Below are 22,413 nucleotides of genomic sequence, written 5' to 3'. Positions count from 1 at the left end.
TTTCTACCACTCTTTCCTGTCCTAGTGGGATAGTTGATAGGTAGATACCCAAGAGATATCTGTTCACTACATCCATGAATCAATGGCTGGAAGACCATGTAGGCAGAGATCGGAATACTCAGTAGCAACACCAACAATTTGTATGATTGTCGTCAATCCAAAGCATCCTTGATCAAGATTTCCTTAAGGACCAGTCTTCTAACATTTAAGTGCTTTACCTTAAAACATTTGTTTTGTATGCTTTATAGATTTATCTCCTTGAGAATTACTCTCCTGTATCATTTATGATTTTAAAATATATTTAAAATGTATTATGTATATTTTATGTAGAAAGTGATTGAGTGGGGTCTTGATAGCTGCTTTGCCTTCAGGCAGCTTCTGAAATGAAATCTTTCAAGTTAAAGTGTTCTCTTCTACCATTTGAAAAGCCTTTTGTTCTTTATATCCACATTTTACATTCTTCTTCCTCAGTTCAACTTAAGACTCCAGATACTTGCATTTGGTAATGCTGTCTGTAGTGCCAGTGTTTTTGTCCTGTATTACCCTGTGTTCTCAGTATGTTGTACAGTAAAGTGAGCTCCTTCTGGTGTCTAGTGTTTTAGGGAGAAGATGGAGGATAACAGTGAGGGATATAAGTGTATATTCCAGTGTAGCCCTTCTGTTGATTGTATTTTTTTTTCCTCTTTACTCTTTGAGGGGCCTACCACCCAACTTCCAAATAATCACATGGAAACTTATTCTTTCTTATGAATACCTGGCCCTAGCTTGGCTTATTTCTAGCCAGCTTTACTTAAATTATCCTGTCTACTTTTTGTCTCTGGGTGTTTACCTTTCTCTATTTCTGTATATCTTTTCTGTCCTTCTATTCTATGTCTGGCTGGGTAGCTGGGTGGCTGGCCCCCAGCATCCTCCTCTCCTCCTTTTCTCACTGCTCCCTCTTATCTTTTTCTCCTTCTCTTTATTCTCTCTGGCTGGCAGCCCCACCTATCCCTCCTCTGCATAGCTATTGGCTGTTCAGCTCTTTATTAGACCAATCAGGTATTTTAGGCAGGCAAAATAACACAGTTTCACAGAGTTTATCAAATGCAACACATCTTTGAATCATTAAACAAATATCACATAGCATAAATGAATGTAACACTTCTTAAAATAATACTCCACAGCAGTTCACAGTCAAGACCATGACTGATTTCTGATGTTAGACACCCTTGATTTCTAGGAATCTTTTTAAAAAATTGTTTCTATCTTGATAAGAAAAGGTAACATAGCCTTTTAAACATGAGTTATTTCTCTTGTTTATCATGTTTAGGTTTTCTTTGAAAGAGTCATGAGATCTTGTGTGAACTTTTCAGACTTTGATCTTACCTGTATTCTGGGAAGTCTTCCATAAGCAGTTAGTCCTTGCTTATCAGAGAATCTCTGAGAAGTCTCTTCTTCCTCCTCTTCCTCTCCTTCCATTTCCTCGGCTCCTGCTCTTGGTTTTTTCTTATTATTCATCTCTTCATTATTCTTCAGGTAAATCTGATTTGTCCGTTTCTTTACATCACTTAGGTAGTATTTATCTATCACCATGTTAAGTCAAGATAGAAATCATAAAAGCAAATTCTTGTGTAATTAAAATTCTGATAAATCATAATAGCCGATAGAATAGAATTATTATATAACTCCTCAATGGTTGAATTATTTTATAGTCACCTATGAAATAATCAGTAGTTTTTATCGTACATTTTTGCTTCTGTTTTATGTTGAGATCTTTTCATCTGTGTTAAAATAATCAATAGTAGTATCTTGATGAAAATAATGGTTAAAATTGTGTAATCTTATAAAGTATATATTTATATTTAAAATCTATTTATGAATGTGAAGCACAGTACAGAAGCAGACCTTAAGTATGTGGGACTTAATTATAGTACAAATCATTTGGGTTAGAGGAAAAAGAAGGTGTCTTAGGGTTTCTATTGCTGTAGAGGTTCTCCATGATCATGCACCTCTTATAAAGGAAAACATTTAATTGGGTGTAGCATACAGTTTCAGAGGTTTAGACCATTATCATCATAGAAGTACATAGCTTTATGCAGGCAGATATAGGGCTGGTGAAGGAGCTGTGAGTTCTACATCTTGATCTGTGGGCAGCAGAAGTCTGTGTCCCATTGGCCCAACTTGAGCTTATAAGACCACACACCCTACCTCCACAGTGACACACTTCCTCCAACAAGGCCACACCTGCTCCGCAAGGCCACACCTCCTAATAGTGCCACTCCCTATGGACAAAGCATTCAAACATATGAGACTTTGGGGAGGGGGGCATACCTATTCAAACCTCCACAGAGGGATCTTGACATTAAGCAAAGTAAATTTTATAAAGGCATTTGTGATAATTAGTTTGAGTTTTCTGTTGTTTTTGTTGAAATTAAGAAAAATGTTAATCTCTTTTTAAATATTTTTGTGTCATATTTAACATATCTTTATTTTGCATAATTGGCTTCATTATAAAATCTTCATACATGCATGTATTTTTATCATATTCACATCCTTATTATGCATAATTGGCTTCATTATGACATCTTCATACATGCATATATTTTCATCATATTCACATCCTCATTGCCCTCTCTTGTCCCCCTTCCACTCCAGATGATACTTTTTCTTCCCACCTTCTACTTTCATGCCTTGCTTATTGGTTGCTTAGTTGGGTGACTGATTGACTGATTGATTTGACCCACTAAATTTCAGTGGGTTACTTACTAGAACAAGAGGTGGTGGTTATGGGAACATGAGCAACTTAATTGTGGTAACAGCACAAAAGAAAATTTCTCTCCTTTTTCTAGCAACTATTAACCACCTATAGATCCTCATAGACAAATGGGGCCTCATGAGCCCCTTAACTCTAGCAGCATTAACTGCCCATAAATTATCAGAGAGAGTTAATTCTACTCAGGGAGAAGCCTGATCCAATATGCCTCTGGACACATATTTAACCCAGTGTCTCCTAGTTCTCATTGAAATGCTTCAGAGCCGTGTTATTTGACTTCCATGCACCTTACCAAGTCTAGATGCTTCTCTCTGTAGAATGTCTGTCATGTACTACACCTCGTCTGTCACTGGTGGAGTTGTTCACTTACCCAGAATCAATTTTTATATTCTCTTAATTTACATTGTTAAGCCCAGGGAAAGATGACTACAAGGAACAAGTCCTCATGCCTATGACGTTGAAGTCTAAGACTTGTGAGAAAATTGAGTTCCCTAAGGAAAGGCAATGTGAAAGACAGGGAAAATATATTAAAGATGTAGATGGGTCCTACATTTCCATTGATTTGCAAGGGTGTTTTAAGTTTAAGAACATTGAAACATGAAGTTATAATTATTCAAGAAGTCAAGACTGGGCTATCAGTTAACCGAAGAAGCCATGATTTCTCATCAAAGCTTGGCTAATGGATGAATATTTATACATTTTGAGCTACAGTGAAATTGTTAAGATGTGAATGCGTGTTCCAGCTGTTTGATTTGTGCTGTAACTGGTGGTTTGATTAACTGTCCTTTTTGGGTCAAATGAGATACTCCAATGATTATAGATATTTCCAGGTTAGTGACCCAGGTGTCCCCTCAGATGCACCAGTATATGATAGAACATGTGTTTTGGTTGCTCTCATTGACCTTTATTGCTTATTTGTTCTGGTCTCTGGCCTCTTTGAAGAATTTGCCATCAAATATTCAGCTTGCATGTAATGCTTAAACTGATAAAATGTGCATTGGGAAACCTAATAAAACATTTATAAAATAATTTTAAATACTTCATTACAGTTAAGATTTTAAAGAGTAAGGAAAACTACTCTATAAAAATATTGTAGACTCAAATGACTGATTACATAAGAAATATATTCCCCATAATTATTTATATTCTAAAATATAAATAGTTGTTATGGGCAAAGATTATTATAGCAAACCCCAACTTGATTTATACTTTTCTTTTGATATGAAGGGTGTTATGAAAAGAAGAGATCAGATACAAACAGAACTGGATTCCAAAGTTGAAGCTTTGACCTACAAAAAAGCCGATGCTGATCTGGTATGTTTTTAAATTTATTGATAGAATCATTTAGAAGTCACTGTCTAAAAACTGAATCAAGGATGTAGAGCTTTGTTGCGTGGTTGCTTCTACGTATTCAACAAATAATACTCAAGGTTCTTCTAAAAATTGCTAACATACTGTTCTGTAAGTTTTCAAGCTTAGCAGTCATATTTTCCTGCCTTTGTGACTTACATTGACTTGGGCTGTAAGGAAATACAGAACTATATTTTCAAAAGGTGTAAAAAGTACTTAACAGCATTTCAGTTCAGTACTCAGTGGGAAAAAAAATGGACACTTTAAAAGTGTCTTGGCAAATTAATTCCTGTTTTAAGTTTAATCCCTTCCTTTATAATATGGGAAATTTCACTTGTGAAATTGTACATGGTGACGAATTCCTTTGTTTTGCCATCATGGGGAAACCTCATTACCAATATTCAGTTTTGATCAACGTTTTTTCATACTACCTGTCCATTTTCTTTCTTTCTTTCTTTCTTTCTTTCTTTCTTTCTTTCTTTCTTTCTTTCTTTCTTTCTTTCTTTCTTTTTTTGCTGGAGTACTCTATAGTAATTGAATTTCTGACATTACGTCATTGTGTTCACAGCATTTTAATATTTATATTTTGTTGCATGTGAATATTTTCAGCACATTATTACCAGAGTAGAATTCCGATTTGTACCTTCATGACTGAGGAAGACTTGGGAGAGTTTGCCTAAGTCTTTGCTGTTTCACACAGTAGTTTGTGTTTCAACACAGTAGTGTTTGAGTGGGTGCTGTTGTCTGTAGTGGTCCATACTGCTTCACAGTGAAAACATACAAAGGGGATCTGACTTATCTACATGAACTTATATTGGATGTTCCATGAAGAATACCTTTATAGTTTAAACAAATGCTTAGATTGGCACTGAATAGGTGTTGAGTATACATGGTCAAATTGGTGGTGAGGGAATCCTTGAAACCCCCTGTGAAACTGTAATATTGTACCATCCTCAACCTGACCTGGTAGTGGGTTTGATCCCTTCGTCTTGCTTTAATTATTTTATAACATAAAATTTTATTTCCTATTTCCTTCAACATCTCCTATGTCCTCCCAAACTCCTCCCCTGCTTTGCCTCCTCTCCAGCTCTCCATGTCCATGATGGAAACACTTTAAGGGCAAGAATTGGTGGTTTGTTCACTGAGTATTACCAGCCTTGTACTAGGAAGACTATGCTAGTCACTCACTAGATATTTAGTGAAAGAATAAAAATCTTGGTGACTGCTCTGATCCACAAGAACTTACTAAAGTCTAAAATCTAGAGATCTTTACAAACCCAGTTTGAAAAACACTGACACATCATTAAAATCTGACTAGGAACTTTAGTCCTATTTCTTGATTCTATATAGAGTTTCCAAACTGAAACTGTTGTCTGGGTGGTGTGTAAGTGGAGACTGGTGGACTACAGGGGACAGAGCTGGAGAGAGGAATCCATCAAAGAGGATGATGGGAAATGCACAAATGGAGGAGCTTAGTGATCAAAGGAAGAGTTAGATAGATTTGTCTTTACATCATGATGAAGGAAAAAGGAAATAAACATAAAATTAACCTTTTCCCTACAGGTTTGTATTTGTGTCTATGTTATTCTCTTTAGAGTCTACTGGAAGGGAAAAAATAATATCATTTGAAAATTAGGATTTTTTTTCTATTTGTTAATTTATTTTAACAACCATTAAGACTAGTGCTTCGACAAAATTTTCTGCTTGAGTAAATACTATAGACTTTAAAATTTTCAGAAAATAATAACATGATTTACAAAGGCAGCATTTGTTCAGGATGGCCCTCCCTCCTACATTATGATTTTCTTTTAATTTAAGTTGTTTAATTAATTTATTTATTTGTGTGTGTATTTGATGCCCACTGTATTTAATTCCCTCATAGTTGTTATAAAATTGGGAAAATTTTAAAATTTAACTATTCCATTATGTCCTATAACATTTGAAGTTAAGGTTTGAAGCAGTTGTATTTAGTGGAAGCATTACAAGTTTTTTTTTAATTGATGTCTATTCATTGACAGGTTTTAAAATTTTACTTTATTACTATCAATACAGATCTGTCTAGTTTAATGATTTGTAAAGTTTCCCATTTACATTTGCAAATATTGTGTTTACATGTCCTTTCGCTCATCACATAGATATGTCCAACCACAGTCATGCGTTTTATACAAACTAAAATCCCCATGTGCCATGATGCATTGTTAGCAACCTCCCAGAATCACCCACAAATGAATCTGTGATGATTGGTCACTGGACAACCAAAAAGATGCTGCTTGGAAATATGCCGGATGGGTGTCACCATGGAAACCTGCCCTTGTGAGGTCCTTCGAAGGAGCAGGCCTTTGCAGTCACCATGGCGACCCTGGCAGCGAACTGAATATAGCAATCTGCCTGGTTGTTTACCATGGCAACTGAGACAGGACCACTTTGGAGACGGCCCTGGGGCCATTTCTATGGAGACCTCCTGAGACTGCCTTCAGAGGCTTTATCAAACCCACTTCAGGGCAGGATGCCACATGCAAAGCCAATAAGCAACAATAAGCAACTTGTAATGAGATGCTAGATGAAATGAAGCTGCTACCAAGTATTCAAAAATTAGAAGGATAAAAATGACTGCATAGAAAGACAGCAGCAGAGTATCACGCAGAGGTCAGCTGAATACATCAGGTGACCTTTAACTGGGTTGGGTGATATGTAATACAAGGCTCTAGTCTTTTTACATTACTTGTAACTGTATATTGGGGCTAACTAATAATGGCACTATGGCCACGTTTACTCCTCACTTAGATATACCCACCACAGGCAAGTTTTTATACAATCTAAGACTGTGTTTGATAGTGAATTCTTGAACCTACTACCCAGCTTATTGTAAAGTGGCTGCTTTTTAGAGTTTGTGGTTTGGACTTCCTATCTCAAAGCAGCAAATGAATGGTTTCAAAATGACCTGTGCTTCCTAAAGGCAGAATGCTCATTTCAAAGTCAAGTCAGCTGTTTATTGAGGGGTTTGTTATTTATGCTTTGGAATTAGACTTACAAACAAATCTTAGAGGACAAATTTTCTAACTTCTTTTAGCTTCTCTTTACACCATTTTTTTTTGCAGAATTTATTAGCACTTTTGTAATAGCCTTGTTTAAATATTGAATGATACAATGCTAGTAAGTTGCTTACATTATAGCACACACACACACACACACACACACACACACACACACACACACACACACATAATAGTTGTTAGCTGCTATTGTTTTGATGCTATGGAGAAGTGGTATTTGTGTTAGGTCCTGTATAATGACAAATACATTGCTCATTGACATGTAGGGAGAATACATTATGCAAAATGGATATTATTAAAAGTGGTATAAGTTCAAAAAGCATGCCAAGTTGGGAATCTAGATGGTTGTGTGGAGTGAAGGGTCCAGAGAACTGAGTGAGTGTAGCTAACAGGAGGATGGAAGCAGTTGGGCAGGGAGCCTTTCTCATCAGATAAAGAAAGGAAACTCCATATTTTGGGCAGTGTAAATGTAGTGAGATCTTGAACTGAAGAGGTAACAGTGGATTGCAGAGCAGGGTTAATGGGAGACAGGTAGGTGAAGAACAGGTAGGATGAGAGGCTGCACTAACCTGGTCATTTCTAGCTGGCGACAGGCAAATGATGGCTCTCAACACTGAGAAATAAAATAAGTAAAGAAGAAGAAACTTAGAAATGTACCACTTTAAATCACAATACGGTATCATTTTGAGCAGAGATATTCAACAAAATTCTGACCAAATTTTGTTAAGTACCTCCTGTGGGAATGCCTGTTCCAGGCAGGAGAAGAACAAGAAGGAAGGTCAAGAAGATAGGTCCTCATGAATCTTACATGTTAGAAGGTGGGGGGGAAAAACCAAGTAATTACTCACTTAAAAATTATTCTTGGTGATGTGAAGAAAAAGTAGAGTGAATCATATTTGGAGTATCTTTGGTAGGGAGACCTCTTTGTTAGTTGGTGGATTGTACACAGTGAGAAGATTATGGAAGTTAAGAAAGATTCTGCAATTTGGGAGCTGAGTGAATGGAAGGAAGTAATTTACATGAATTGGGAAGGGGAAGGCTCTGGGAAAAGTGAATGTAAGGGGGAATATGAAGAAATCAGATTTGGATGTGTAAAATTGATATGTGTATCGGTATCAAAGTGGATACATTTAGTAGTGACTTATACAGAGAACCAGAAGCCCCATGGGGAAGGGGAGGGGTACAGCTAGAGGTAGTATTGAGATAGCATTTAAAGATTGATAGCAAAGGCTGGCATTCGAAACCCTAGGATTAGCTGAGGTCACTAAAGGGAGAGAAACTAGTGAAGAAAGAAATCCTGGCCTTGGCTTTGACATATTCCACCATTAAGAGGTCAATGATAATGGGACAGTCAAAGAATGAATAACTAGTGAGAAGGAAGAAAGGAAATTTATATAACTTGACTTCTGGCAGGTAATTCAATGGGTGAGCGAAATAAACAAATCTAATTAGGGCCATTCAGCATTCGACCAGTTTTCCATTTAGGAGACATCTATTCAAACAGTTGGATAGAGAATCATGAATGTGAATATAGGTAGAACATTTTGGGATGCTCTGGGCTGTGTTATGTACTCTAACGGAGAATGTCTTCAAGGAAGTAGAGACTTCACATTGATAGTAAAAGAATGAGAGGGTAAGAACGACTGATATGAGAGCGAAGATGTGTGGAAGCTAATGTACTTTGCAGTTTGGTTAAGTTTTCAGTCAGAGCTTCTGTTTGAAAATGCTTATTCACTTCCCCACCTAACTGTAAAATAAATAAAGTTCATCTGTGGTGCTAAATATGGCTGCATATCTTTTTTATTTTTATTTTTATTTTGGAATGAATGATTTATGGTTTTTCACTCAATGCAGCATTCGGATATAAATGAATATGAATACATTTGACATTTAGCAATATGTGCATAGACTGAAATTTGGATCTAGATATAATGCCATAGCTGTTTAGTACTATATTTATGTGAGCAAAAAAAATACATTTTCATAAGATCATTATAATATGAATTTGCATATAGCCATTTTCAGTAGCTCCAAGCAGATACCAAATTAATTCAGGCTGGTACTTGATCTGTATGACTTGCTATTTTTGAAACAATGTTTTACTCTCATCCTCAAATGGTGGTTATTAATTTCCAAATGTTCTTAGTGGTGTGCTAAATCTGCACAGAGAAAGATTGCCTTCTCTCTGATGCTAGGAAGCCAAGGAGATAAGAATATTAATGTAGTAAGCTGTTACCCTGACAGGAGCAAGAAAAGCTGCACCTTTTTGGTATTTGCTGGCTCACCTCTCCTCTCTAACCATCCAATTGTTACTATTTTCTATATGCCTTATTCCTAATATTGATGTGCATGCACGTTTTCCTCTCTCTTTGTGTGCATGTGTGTGTGTGTGTATCTGTATAGTATGGATGTACTGTATGTATATATGTATGTTCCCATGTGTGTAGAGAAAGGAGCTTGATGATGGGTGTTTTTTGTGATTCATCTTTACCTTCTATACTAAGGCAGAGTCTCTTACTGAACCTATAACTTGCCATTCTAGCTAACCAGCTTGCTTTCAAGATCACCCATCTCTGTCTTCCTACTGCTGGCATTATAAGTAGGCTGCCACTCTATCCCATCCCCCAGCATTCATGTGGATGGTGGGTTCTGAACTCTGCTCTTCACACTTGGGTGGGGAATAGCCTTATATACTGAGCCATATTCCCAGCCTTATTTCCTCTCTTTTTGTCTGTTCTCTTATTGGTGTATTTCTCAACAGATCTACATGCAACATGTACATATGCTCACATAATCACAAAACATATGACTGTCTGCTTTGAGGGCAGGAGATTTTCTCCTTGTATATTTATTTTTGTCAGTTTCTCCTAAATGGTATCCCATAAACTTTCTTCTAGGATTTGGGGTCAGTATTATAAAAAGAAATTAAATGATCAATTATATAATCACAGAGTGGGGATGTGACTTCCAGAATTGATTTATTCCAGCTACCATGCATCCCATGGTTCAGAGACATGAAAAACTAGGGCTCATCACAAAGTAATAGTAAGAATAGTAAACAGAATAGTAAGAATTCTAGATCAAAATAAAAACTATTAAGTGTAACTCCTCCTATACAAATAGGGTAGCAGCGTCTTGATTCACATATACATAGCTGAGTGGGGATATGGATGGCAGAGAGTGATGCTGTAATAAAGAGGTCCTCATCAGCCCTCCCCCAGAAGAATGTGCTAGGAGATGCCATGAATTCCTTTCCTTTCAATATTCTTTTGCTAGACTCTCATTCAACAGTTCATTGGCTTGACTTGTAGTAAATTATATATCCTATTTATAGAAACTTGTAAAAGACAGTTTTAGAGAAAACACTAATGAATATTTGATGAAGGATAATGAAAGTTGTCCACAAACAGGAGGCTGTTGAGTCTGGAATTGCTACATGGGTGTTTTCTTCTTAGCCATTTATCTTTGTGCTTCTAGCACTTCTGATACAGAAATCCCTAAAATGGGTTTTAAGCTAAGGTCTTAATTCTAGTCCTAGGATTGCATGTGTTGGTCGAGAACATAGCATTTTCTGGCAGCGGTCATGGACTGACTTTGTAGTTTGGGGCAAGTTTCTTACACTCACTTGAATTTTCCTCAGCTACCAGGGATGTGAGTGAAGAGTATCTTCCTAGAGTCCTCTCAAGCCGTCTTATTAAAACCTTTAGCCTAATACTGAGCCTAAGTTGGCTTGTAAACTGGAAAACATATTGGAAGAACTTTTTTTGTGTGTGTGCATTGTGCTTTTCATTCTTCTGCATCAAAACGTGGAGAGTGGTAGCTACATATTTGCTTGTTAGAGTTTCATAGTGTTCCAAAAGAATAGAGAGAGAAGGGGCCTGAAGTGATACAACACAATGCTCAGTGATACAACATTTGCCCAGCACCAATGGTTTAATTGATTTTTTTTTTTAAGGGAAGGAGGAAGACTTCAAAGTACTAAACTATATTTCCTCAGTTTCCAGCTAGGCACACTAGCCAGTGGAAGGGCAGTGTAATGACTATTTTCATGCATCTGGATTTAGGCAGACTATTCAGACGTTGTGCTTGGGGGTGTGGATATTGTTTTAGCTAAGCCACTTTTGGTCTTATGTCATCAGTGTACAATAAAGGCCATTTGAAGGTGTGTCACAATTTTGCCTCTGCTTAGCATTGGCAACACTGAGCATTTTATCCTTTTCCTGAGGACCCATGAGAAAGTTTTCATTTCCTCATGGCAGCGGCAATTGGGCTTCCTGTCTTTCGAGTGGTGTCTTCAGTTTTCTCACTTCTTGACTTTACCACCTGAACTCTTCTCAACCCATGTGTTATATTGGTTGCCAGAATGGCGATCCATCCATTTGGATCTACTGCTGTCTGGCACATGTTTCCTTTACAGGTGGCATGGCTACAAGGTCAACTTTATCTAGTCTTATTTCCATGCTTAATTTCTTTTGCACTATTGTCTTCGTGAAAAAGATTTTCATTTATGTATGTGTGGGTAGGTGCTTCAGAGGCCAGAAGAGAGCATTCGATTCCCAGAGCGGGAGTTACACATGATTGCTCATGTGGATGCTGGGAACTGAACTTGGAGCCCCTGCAAGAGCAGCAAGTGCTGTTCATAGTTGAGTCATTCCTCCAGCTCCTGTACTTCTCTTTCTCCTCTTACTGTTTTTAACCCAGGAGAGAACAGTTTCAGGAATCATGCTAAATCCAACAAGGAGCATCTGAAAAACAAATGAACAAGAGCTAGAAGTTAAACTCCATATCATCTACAAGACCAGTCATTTTTTACAGCATATCCATGACCAAGTTTTTGTTTTTTAAGTTATTTCTTTGGGAATGCACAGACATAGGCATTCCTTTTGCAAATACAAACGTAAGCCCTGAATGGCTCCTGTCGCTTTGGCCCAGATACTCATCAGCAGATACTTGAGGGGGGGGAAAAAGTACTTCTAAAATATTGCCAATGAAATTATATATGGCAGTAACTGTTTATTACTCTGGGCAGGGAGGGGAGGACCTGTTAGTGTTGACAGTGGCCTCTGTGTGTTTATGCTTGGAGAGTCAGGAAGGAGTGAAGGCCAGCACAGATTGGAGACCTTTGTTACCCCTCATTTTCCAATGGAAGGTCTCAAGCTCTGCCTTTCTCCAGAACCCTTCCCTTCCCTGTCTTCACTGCAGTAGGAAAAGTAACAGATGGAGAAGTAAAAAGAGTAGTTTAAAATTCTAGCCTTATTTTTTTTCCAGTATTTAAAACAACCTTCTATGTCTGGTATTTGGATTTGTGATTTTCTTTGTGGGATCCTCCTGCCATGAGTATAATAGTTTAAACAGCTGGCCTATGCAGACACTCAACAGAGATTCAATTTCTTTTTAATTTAAACATTTTGTTAATAAAAAATGTGCCCTGAGGGTCTGTCTTACATATCTCTTTCACTTCCAGCTCTGCTTGGACACTCAATAAATATTTGATTATGCTTAGAGCAATAACACACAAGGAGCCAGGAGCCTGCAGAGGGCTTTGATTCACTCGTCCTTAACTTGTAACCTTAATTAGACATTAGCCATTCTTTATCTGCAAACACCCAGAAATAATGTTTCCTCTAAAGAAAGTTTATTTTTTAAATATTCACTTTTACATCTAGAACTTTGGATAATAAACATTTGCTAAGTTTACAGTACAAATGTATGAAATACTAAATAATAATATCCTAAAATGCATCTTTTAAAGTATGACCAACTTTATTATTTAATAGTATTGATTTTTTTTTAAAAAAAAAGGAAGTCAAGTTGAGGATGGCAGTATATGCCTGCGGACAGCTCTGGTGGGTCTAGGACACGAAGCATGTAAGTTCAAGTCCAGATCGAGCTTCATGTGATGAGATCTTAACTCAAAGGAAGGAAAAGTTGTTGAAAGCTTTTGTTTGTTTCCTAGATAGTTATTTTTATAGTAAGTGCATTTTGATTTGTTATGAGTCTTCAGGCGTTGGGTAGTAAACTTTTGTTTCTACTGAAACCTTTGTGAACTGGAAAGCCAACTGGGGTGCATAGAATATTTATTGATAGATGTGGGGGGGCAGTGTGGAATTCTCTGTCTATTCTATGTCCCTGTCCTAGGAGATCTACCTATGCCCCCTAGTCCCATATGCTATACCTATTCTCTGCAGTTCTATGGATTGTAGCTTGGTTTTTATTGACTTAAGAGATAATATCCATATAGAAACAAATACATATCATATTTGTCTTTCTGGGTCTGGGTTACCTCTCTCAGAATGATTTTTTTTTTTAGTACCATCAGTTTACCTCCAGATTTCATTCTTTTTAGTGATTGAATAATACCCCATTGTATAAATGTACCACCTTTTCTTTATCCTTTCTTTACCCACCTAGTTTGTTCCTAATTTCTGGCTGTTATGAATAGAACAGCAGTAGCATGACTGAACAGTATTTCTGTGGTAGGATGAAGGATCCTTGGGGTGTATGCCCAAGAGTGGATCTTGAGGGAGTTTGAGTCCCATCTTCCTGAGGTATTGCCACATTGATTTCCATACTTAAGGTTACTTTTGATGATTGAATATTTGAGCTACTCTGAATTGCATCTGCCTAAAATTTGTGGGTTTTGATTAAATATCTGTGTACGTGTTTAGCTGTCTCAATCACCTGTATCTATTTTCAGATGACCATCTAGATTTGCCAAAGCAGTTTATGGCCTAGTAATATTTTCCCTAGTGATTTGTGATGCTGCCTATGAAATATATCTGAGTTTTGTTTTATATTCAATTCTTTTGTGTGAGTGTGTGTGTGTGCGTGTGTGTGAGTGCATGAGCATGTGTGTGGAGATCAGTGATAAACTTCAGATTTCATTTTTCAGAAGCCGTCTACCTAGATCGTTTGAGAGAGTCTCTCACTGAACGCCAAGGCTCCCTGATTTGGCTGGGTTGCCTGGCCTTTGAGCTCCAGGGATATACTAACCCAATGATGGCATCACGAAAGTGCACCACCAAGTCTGGATTTAAAAAAAAAAAATTTTTTTTTTTTCTAGCAAGCACTTTTTCCTATTTCCTCAGCTATCTGCTTTATATGCAACTCCTTGATTTCTGGGCTGCTGAGGAGCCAGTGGTAAACAGCTAGGTAACTAACTATTCCTGCGAATGACCTCATAATTAAGTGTTTGAATATAGACTACTTACTAGAGTTTTGTTTAAACTGATGTCTCATTCAAAATATTATACTGTCATGCAGACTGAGATAATTGAGATACCCGATAATATCAGAGGCTTTTTAGGAAGCAAACAAAAGCCATGATCTTTAAGGATACTCTTGGGAGAGAATCCCATCTTACAAACCTGAACGTATAAACTATTGAATACAGCTGGTCATGACCTTTGAGAGCTGTGCTATCCAGTATGGTATGCAAGAAACAGGTGCCGTTTACATAAAGTTTGAGTAAACTAAAATGAAATACCAAACTTAGATTCCTCACTTTCACCATCGGTATTGCCATAGCCATGTGTGGCTATTGCTAGCACATTGGGTAGTTCAGAGTAGAGCATTGCTCCCTGGAGAGCAGCAGTTCTCAACCTCTGGGTCGAGTCTCCTTTGGGAGGCAAACAACCCTTTCACAGGGGCCACATGTCAGAAATCCTGCATGTCAGATAGTTACAGTATGATCCGTAACAGTAGCTAAAATCACAGTTATGAAGTCGCAATGAAAATAATTTTATGGTTGGAGGTCACCACGCATGAGGAATTGTGAGAAAGGGTCACAGCATTAAGAAGATTGAAAACCACTGCTGTGGAGTACCCAATGGGCTAGCTCCATTTTAGAGTGTGCTATAACTTAAACAACTGTTTTTAATCATAGAGGAGAAGTCATTTCTCATGGAACATTAGCTCTGATCGTGATTCAAACAGAGGTGGCGACTGTCTAAAGAAACATCAGGGGAATTTCCTTAATTAAAGTATAAAATATCATGGCAATCACCAGATTCCTCTTTTGGATCACATGCGAGGTTGGTTTCCTATAACTCTGACAAAATCCCCGAGATAACTAATGTATAAGAAGGAGTGGTTTGTTTGGGAGGGGAGGGTCACAGTTTTAGAGCTTTCAATCAGAGGTCAGTTGGCCTTGTTCTTTTATTTTGGGACCTCTGGTGAGTCGTTACATCATTACATGTGGCACAGCATGCTGCTTGCCTCAAGTGGCAGGGAGGTAGCCCAAGGAAGAGATGGGCATCCCACAGTCCACTTTCGGCCCCATCTCCAGTGATGTATACCTCCTATTAGCTCCCCCCCCTTGAGGATTCTACTGATTTTTCTATAGTGGAGACTAAGCATTCAATATATGGGCCTTTGGGAAACACATCCAGACCTGTCTTATATCACCTAATAACCTAATAAACACATGCACTTATATCACCTAAATACTTTTTACCATGCCCTCCAACACATGTACATTTTAAAGGTACATTTTTATACCTATATTTCTGTTTGTGTATTTAGTCTCTTTCATAAACAGTGAATGTAATGATACTAAAAATTCTGACTGAGTTAAATGGAAATGGAAATGCCTTCAAACAGCACTATAAGATATCCCATATATACACCCTCAATTTCCTCTGTCTCCATGTGGAGCTTTCTGATTAGAGAGAGGTGTGGGTCAGAGGCTAGAGAACCCGAGGTCTAGGCAGAAGCTGATTCCTGTTAAAGGCTTTTAAAAATGGCCTACAGGAAGCCTTAGGAAGGAAAGAGTACTCCTTTTCCCCATGCTTATTTGCTGTGTTTGCCTGTGAAGAAAATTCAAGGGGATCTCTTTGTTTCCTAGAATGGTGCTATTTAAGTAATTGGCTTTCTGCGCCCACAGTGTACCGAGAAGCCATAATTACTATTTGAAGGATACTAATGCTGTTGGAGGCGCTGGCTTCAACCATGATTCATCAACAGCATTTGTGGGTGTTTCCTGTCTTAGGTTGTCATTTTAGAGAAGCCATTGTGTACTACTGAACGAGTTACATTTGGATAATAAATTTGCAGTGGATTTCAAGGAGAGAGGTTTCTACATTTTGAGAAATGTGTGAATTATGAAGTATGTTGAGAAAGGTACTACTTAGCAATCACGTGTGTGCCTGAGCAGCATTGTATAATCAAGCGTTTAATTTCTTCAGACACATCTTACCTCTCTTATGAATCAGAAAATAATACAATTTTATTGTTAAGAGCCCTCTTCTCTCTCCCCTGCAATTTAATTAGTGCTTGTTAAGGAGAGGTAGCTGTCAGATCGGAATTTAATTTTTGAGTTTTCTATTGTCTTCTGATAGAGTGGCAATCTAAATCTTTTTATTTAGGTATGTTATTTTCAAGAACTTTTCCAAATGATAATTTCCTCAGCTTGTCTTATTGTGAAGAGAAAGTTTTAACATTTGAATAAATTGAATGGCTGCGCTTTTACTTTTCCATAAAAGGAAATAATGGAGAAGTCATTTAAAAAAGAAAACAGAGATATTATCATTAAGCATAATAATTCTTGAATTATATTATTTTCCTTATAATTTTGGTGATCTGTGCCTTTATGGATAGGGTCATTCACATTTTAAGTTTTTAGGGTAATTTCCAGTATTAGAAAAAAAAAAATCCTTAGAGAGATAATGGAAACACACATCAAACATTTCACTCTTCCTAAGATTATTCATTCAGTCTTCAGATTCCTTAAACTCTCACGTGACAGAAGGGAGGCGGTGGAGTAACTATGTAACAGACCCTGTGTGCTGCGGTGGAGTAACTATGTAACAGACCCTGTATACTGCGGTGGAGTAACTATGTAACAGACCCTGTGTACTGCACTTGGAGACCGGGAAAGCAAACTGAGACCAAGCAGTCCTCAGCCGAGCAGAGGACAAGCTGTCTCCTCCGGAAGTTTACATAGCCTGGAGGTTTTGTGCAGTGCTTGTCCATGAATTGTAAGACTGTCACAAGCATGGTGAGAGAAGCTGGCTTCTTGTACTCTGGCTTCTTGTACTCACATTTTCCCCCAAACTGTAAATAAGTCCATTTTCCTTGACCAAATTCTGTTCTAATTCCTTTGGGAATATAGGGAAACTAAGGCAGTGGGCTGTGCCCTAAGTCTATGACCACATAGCACTGAACATAGTGGTAGAAAGACATGTGGTCTCATGGCAGAGCTCATGTTCAGATAGGAAGGTACAATAGATGGTTTGATTGAATGTTAAGTGTTGCAGGGCATAGACAGGATGTAAAATGGTTCATCCAAGACCCATCATAATAGAAAAAGATTTACTGAGTAAACTGCAAGGCAGTGGGCAGGGTTAAAACAGAAGAACCTCCTGAGATAATACAGTGGGGCGTGGTGCTTTGTATTTGGAAGCCGCCCTCCTTTTTGTCTGAGTTTCTATGGTTCAATTCCTGGCATGCAAATTAGGGTGATTCTGATTAGCTGATGTTTGGCTGTGGGAGGGCACTAACCCTCTTATTGGTCTCTGTTAATATAATTGGCTGTGCTCATTCATGTCATTTCTCTGCTCAAAGTTTGGCTGGAATGAAGCAGTTGTCTTCTTCAGTGGTGTTATTAGGAGTGATTCCTGAACCATGCTCATACCATGGAGAGTCCTTTGTTTGTTTGTTTGTTTGTTTGTTTTTCAATCATGCCTCCTACATTAAAGAAACAAACACTGAACAAAGATGGGAAAAACAATAACACCATCCTGAAATCAAAGCTGTTCTGCAAGGGATCGTGTGAGGACTTAATTAAGCAGAATTGAAGAACTTCTAAGGTTTAAAATTGAGTCATTGATTACATTCTTTATTTATATCTCCTTTTCTATCATTCTATATTATTTAAATTTGTTTTTTTCTCAAAGATATTTTATTTAATCAGCTGTACTTTTAGTACTTTATAGTTTTGTAATTACCATAAATTTTTACTTTAAAACACTGTATTTCCTAGCATTATTTTGGTAAAAAGTAAACACGTGTAGCATACTTTTGCTTATTTATCTTTATTCATCTGTCTTCTAAGTAGTTTTAAATTTTAGCAATTTGTTGACTGTGATTTTTTTCTGTGTGGAAATTTCTACCACTAATACATATCAGTTATTCTATCTAATTTATTCAATAATGATACCTTGCATTTACCTTTTCATTTGTACCAATCTGGCAAAAAAGCATGGTGATGTTATTGTCAACAGTAAACTCTTGTGTTGTTCTTGATTCTAAAGTAAATGCTTTCAAACCCCTTTCATTCATAATGATATTTACTCTATGTCTTAGTTACTTTTCTATTGCTATGATAAGACACCATGACCAAAACAACTTATAAACGAGTTTATTTGGAGCTTATGGTTTTGGAGGGTTCAAGTCCTCGATCCTCATGAATGAGCCTGGTAGCAGGCCAGCAGACACGGCATTGGGAACAATAACTGAGAGCTCATGTCTTGATGCAACAAGTTCCAGGAAGAGAAAGAGAGAGCTGACAGAGACAGAGACAAAGAGAGACAGAGAGGCAGAGAGAGAATGGTGCAGTCTTTGCAACCTCAAGGCCCAGCCCCAGTAACATACTTTCTTCAACAAGACCAAACCTCCCTAATCCTTCCCAATCAGTTCTACCAACTAGGGACCAAGTATTTAAATATATGATTTTATTGGGGCCATTATCATTCAAAATACACTATAATATTTTTCATATATGTTATATATTTTTTATTTTTTTTGAGATTGTAGACAATTATATCATTTCCCCCTTCCTTTTCCTCCCTTCAAATCTTCCCATATACCTCTCCTTGCTATCTTACAAACTCATGGCCTCTTTTTCTCTCTCTCTCTTTGCAGTATATGTATAGATATATCCCTAAGCACAACCTACTCTGTTACTTATATGTATGTTTTCAGGGCTGGCCATTTGCTTTTGGCTAAGCATAGACTGTCTCCCATTTCCAACATCCCTTTGTTACTTGTCGTTCTTTGTGTAGACTTGAAGCCTCGGGGGCTTTTGCCATCCTTGTTAGACATCCTTGTCTGTAAAGGCAGTGATGAGGTGAGGATAAGGTATGTTTACTTGTAATGTTGGACATTATAATATCAGGAATCAGTGCTTTAGAGGATCGATGATTAATGGATCAATAGTCAACAACAGCAGTTCTCTCTTTGAGAAGCAAGTATAATCTCCCCTACATTACATCTCAACTACAGTTTTCCCTCCCTCCTCACTTCCCACTCCTCTCTACCTCCCTTCTCCCCCAGATCCACTCCCCTTCCATTTCCCTTCAGAAAAGAGCAGGCCTCCAAGAGATAACAACCAAACACAACAAAACAAGATACAACAAGACAATCCAAAAGCCCTCATATCCAGGCTGAACAAGGAAACCCACTAGGAGGAAAAGAGTCCCAAGAGTGGAAATGAGTCTTATTATGTTTTTAGCAATGATTGAAGCTTTAGCACAAATATTGAAGAAAGTTGGCCAAATATTTGCTATCTTTCTAGCAATCCCATGGAAGTAAACTGTAGGGAAGCCCACCTCTCTCTCCCTCCGTCTCTCTCCCCCTCCCTGTGTGTGTGTGTGTGTGTGTGTGTGTGTGTGTATGCACATGCATGTGAGTATGTGCATGTGCAAATATGTGCATGAGCATGCCACCATACACATATATACATGTGTAGTAAAAGGACAACTTGAGGAAATAGGTTCTCTCTTTCTACCACATCCTTATCTATCTGTCTATCTTCTGTCATTCTATCTGTCTATCTATCTATTTTTCTGTGTGTGTGCATGCACGCACACATCTTACCATGCTCATGTCTACATGTGTGGTTCAAAGGACAACTTAATGGAATAGTTTCCTCTTTCTACCATGTGGTTCATAAGCAGTGAGCTTAGGTCATTGGGCTCAGCAGCAAGTGCTTTCCAGAGGAGCCATCTCACTGGCTCATCTACTCATATTTCTATAACAAATATTTTGACAGATACTGTTGGCAGTCATGGCAATTAACTCCTCTAGAATTATCATGCTGGAGTATATAAATTATTTATTAAGTATATAGCTCAGCAAACACATTTTCTTCTGACACATGTTTTAATGTGGTATATAGTTCGAAGTCTTTATTTTATCAAAACAGCTTAATTTCTGTCATGTTAAGTATCTGGAATGCATCCCCCCAATAAACCTTAGGCACACCAGTATCTAATGCAAGCTTAACATTTCTCAGATGTTCTCTGGCTTCACTCATTTGTTTATCCGACTATGTAATTTATTAGTGTGTGTGCACAGTGTATGTGTTCATGTATGCAGGTGCATGTGCTTGGTAACTTAGGATGCCTTGCTCTTCCTCTATTACTCTCTGTAGGGTCTCTCTTTGAAACAGCAAGCCCAGCACCCTTGCAGTCTCTGCCCCCTACAGCATAAGCCACACTTTATGGCCACACCCTACTTTTTAATGTGTGTTCTGGGATCTGAACTGCAGCCTTGAGCTCTTGCAGCAAGCGCTCCTATCCACTGACCCACCTCTCCAGCCCTGAGAGCTCTGGTTTCAACGTTTCACATGAGTGCCTCCGCTTAAGCCAGGATGTCCACAGAAGAAAATAACTGAACTGAAAGGGCAAAGGGAAGCTTTCATCTTGGTTTCTAGAGTGAAAATATAAGGGAAAAACGGTGTGTGCTGGCCCGCTTTCCAGCAGTCTTCCAGAAACTTCTATCCGTAGTCATGTGGCCTGTTTGCCTTCGGACTGTGGTGAGACAGAACATCATGGCCTGGGGAGGGCTGCTCAGTTTATGACAATGGAGAAGGAAGGGGAGAAAGTGTGGGACAGAGGTCCCCACGTCTGCTTCAAGAGCATGTGCCCATTGACTTAACTGTCCCCACATCTGCTTCAAGAGCATGTGCCCATTGACTTAACTGTCCCCACGTCTGCTTCAAGAGCATGTACCCATTGACTTAACTGTCCCCACGTCTGCTTCAAGAGCATGTGCCCATTGACCTAACTTCTCATTAGTCTCCTACCACAAGCTTCCACCACATCCTAGTATCACTGGAACCGGTGGCAGCCTTAACTCACGGGTCTTTGGGGGAGGGTTCAGATCTAAATGACAGCTGTTCTATAAGGGACAGGCATGTCTTCAGAGTGAAGCTGTGTGTCTGCTGCTCCGCCATGCAGAGCCCTTCTCTCAGTGGTTCCCATATAGTTTTACCCCTTTCCCGTGGCTCTGTTATTTTACCACTTAAATATTTAGCTCCGCTTACGTACAATCAAGATGCCAGTTCAAACAGCCTATCACTCGCCAGCTTGACAAAACTACCAAAATTAGTACCCAGAGTTAGTTTGGAAATTTCAAGCTGTAAATGTCATCTTGAGGCCTCTGATCTTGAGTTCTCCTGCCTTCCCAACATTGACATTTAACATCCTCTTATAAATGAATGGATCTTAATATCTCTACAATACTGTGACTCCCAGATGAGAGGGCCAGTTTGGGAGAGTGACCGCAATACTACCATTGCCTTGTTTCCTACCCCATCCCATCTGCCCTTCCTTTTCACATTCTAAGCAACTTGAACTTTTTTCCTGGTGCCTGTATCTAAACTCCCCTACCTCTGCCTTCCAGCATTCAGTCTCCACCTTCCCTGGTATCACGAGAATCTGTTTGGGGAGCTATTTAAGAAACTCTTCCCTTAAAACCCAAACACCCTCAGCAATCTTAAGATTTCACAGCCACCCACCTGCCCATCCACCTCTCTCTCCTGCTCCTATTCTAGATCCCAACAACAGAGAGCCACCTGCAGGTCTTCCAAAACTCCAAAATAAGCAGCGTGCTTCTGGGAATCTTTACTTGCCATCCACTTCCCATGAAGTGTTCCTCACGTGCTCTTTAACCAGTTGCTCTGTATTTCTCCCATCAGCAGGAGTTCGTGAGGACTACTCCTTCTACCCCCCATCTTTTAGTACCTGACAGAGACTAGATGGGTGCCGAGTGAATACTGGAGGGTGAGTGAGTGAGTGCAAGCCAGATCTTCCTTGTTGTTTTTCTTGATAATGTCCTGTGCTCTCATTCCTCTCCACTGTTTTCCTGTCTTCTCTCCTTTTTCCTGTCTCTTTTAGCACCCCCGCCCCCGCCTCACTCTGTCTCATCTACTCAAAACAGCCATCCATGTTCTCGACAAAGGGTCCACTGTTGACCCCCATAGAATCCATTTCATACCCAGACACTTCTACCTTCCAGTCTGTAGACCACGTTCCC

General features: G+C 38.5%; 1 protein-coding gene across 3 annotated transcripts in view; it reads left to right on the top strand.

Moving 5' to 3' along the window:
- The window catches only part of Snx7 (sorting nexin 7), a 113,993-nt gene that overhangs the window by 34,283 nt on the left and 57,297 nt on the right, over nt 1-22,413 (top strand). For all 3 annotated transcript variants that reach the window (XM_052730654.1, XM_052730655.1, XM_052730656.1), the window contains exon 7: nt 3,980-4,066. In XM_052730654.1, coding sequence (XP_052586614.1) covers nt 3,980-4,066 — 87 coding nt within the window. The remainder of the gene's footprint in view (nt 1-3,979; nt 4,067-22,413) is intronic.

The sequence above is a fragment of the Peromyscus californicus genome, unplaced genomic scaffold (assembly GCF_007827085.1).
Source record: "Peromyscus californicus insignis strain IS unplaced genomic scaffold, ASM782708v3 Scaffold_9__1_contigs__length_137607984, whole genome shotgun sequence".
In the NCBI taxonomy this organism is placed as follows: Eukaryota; Metazoa; Chordata; class Mammalia; order Rodentia; family Cricetidae; genus Peromyscus; species Peromyscus californicus.
Note: the sequence above shows the minus strand (reverse complement) of the source record. Positions and strands in the feature narration are given on the sequence as shown.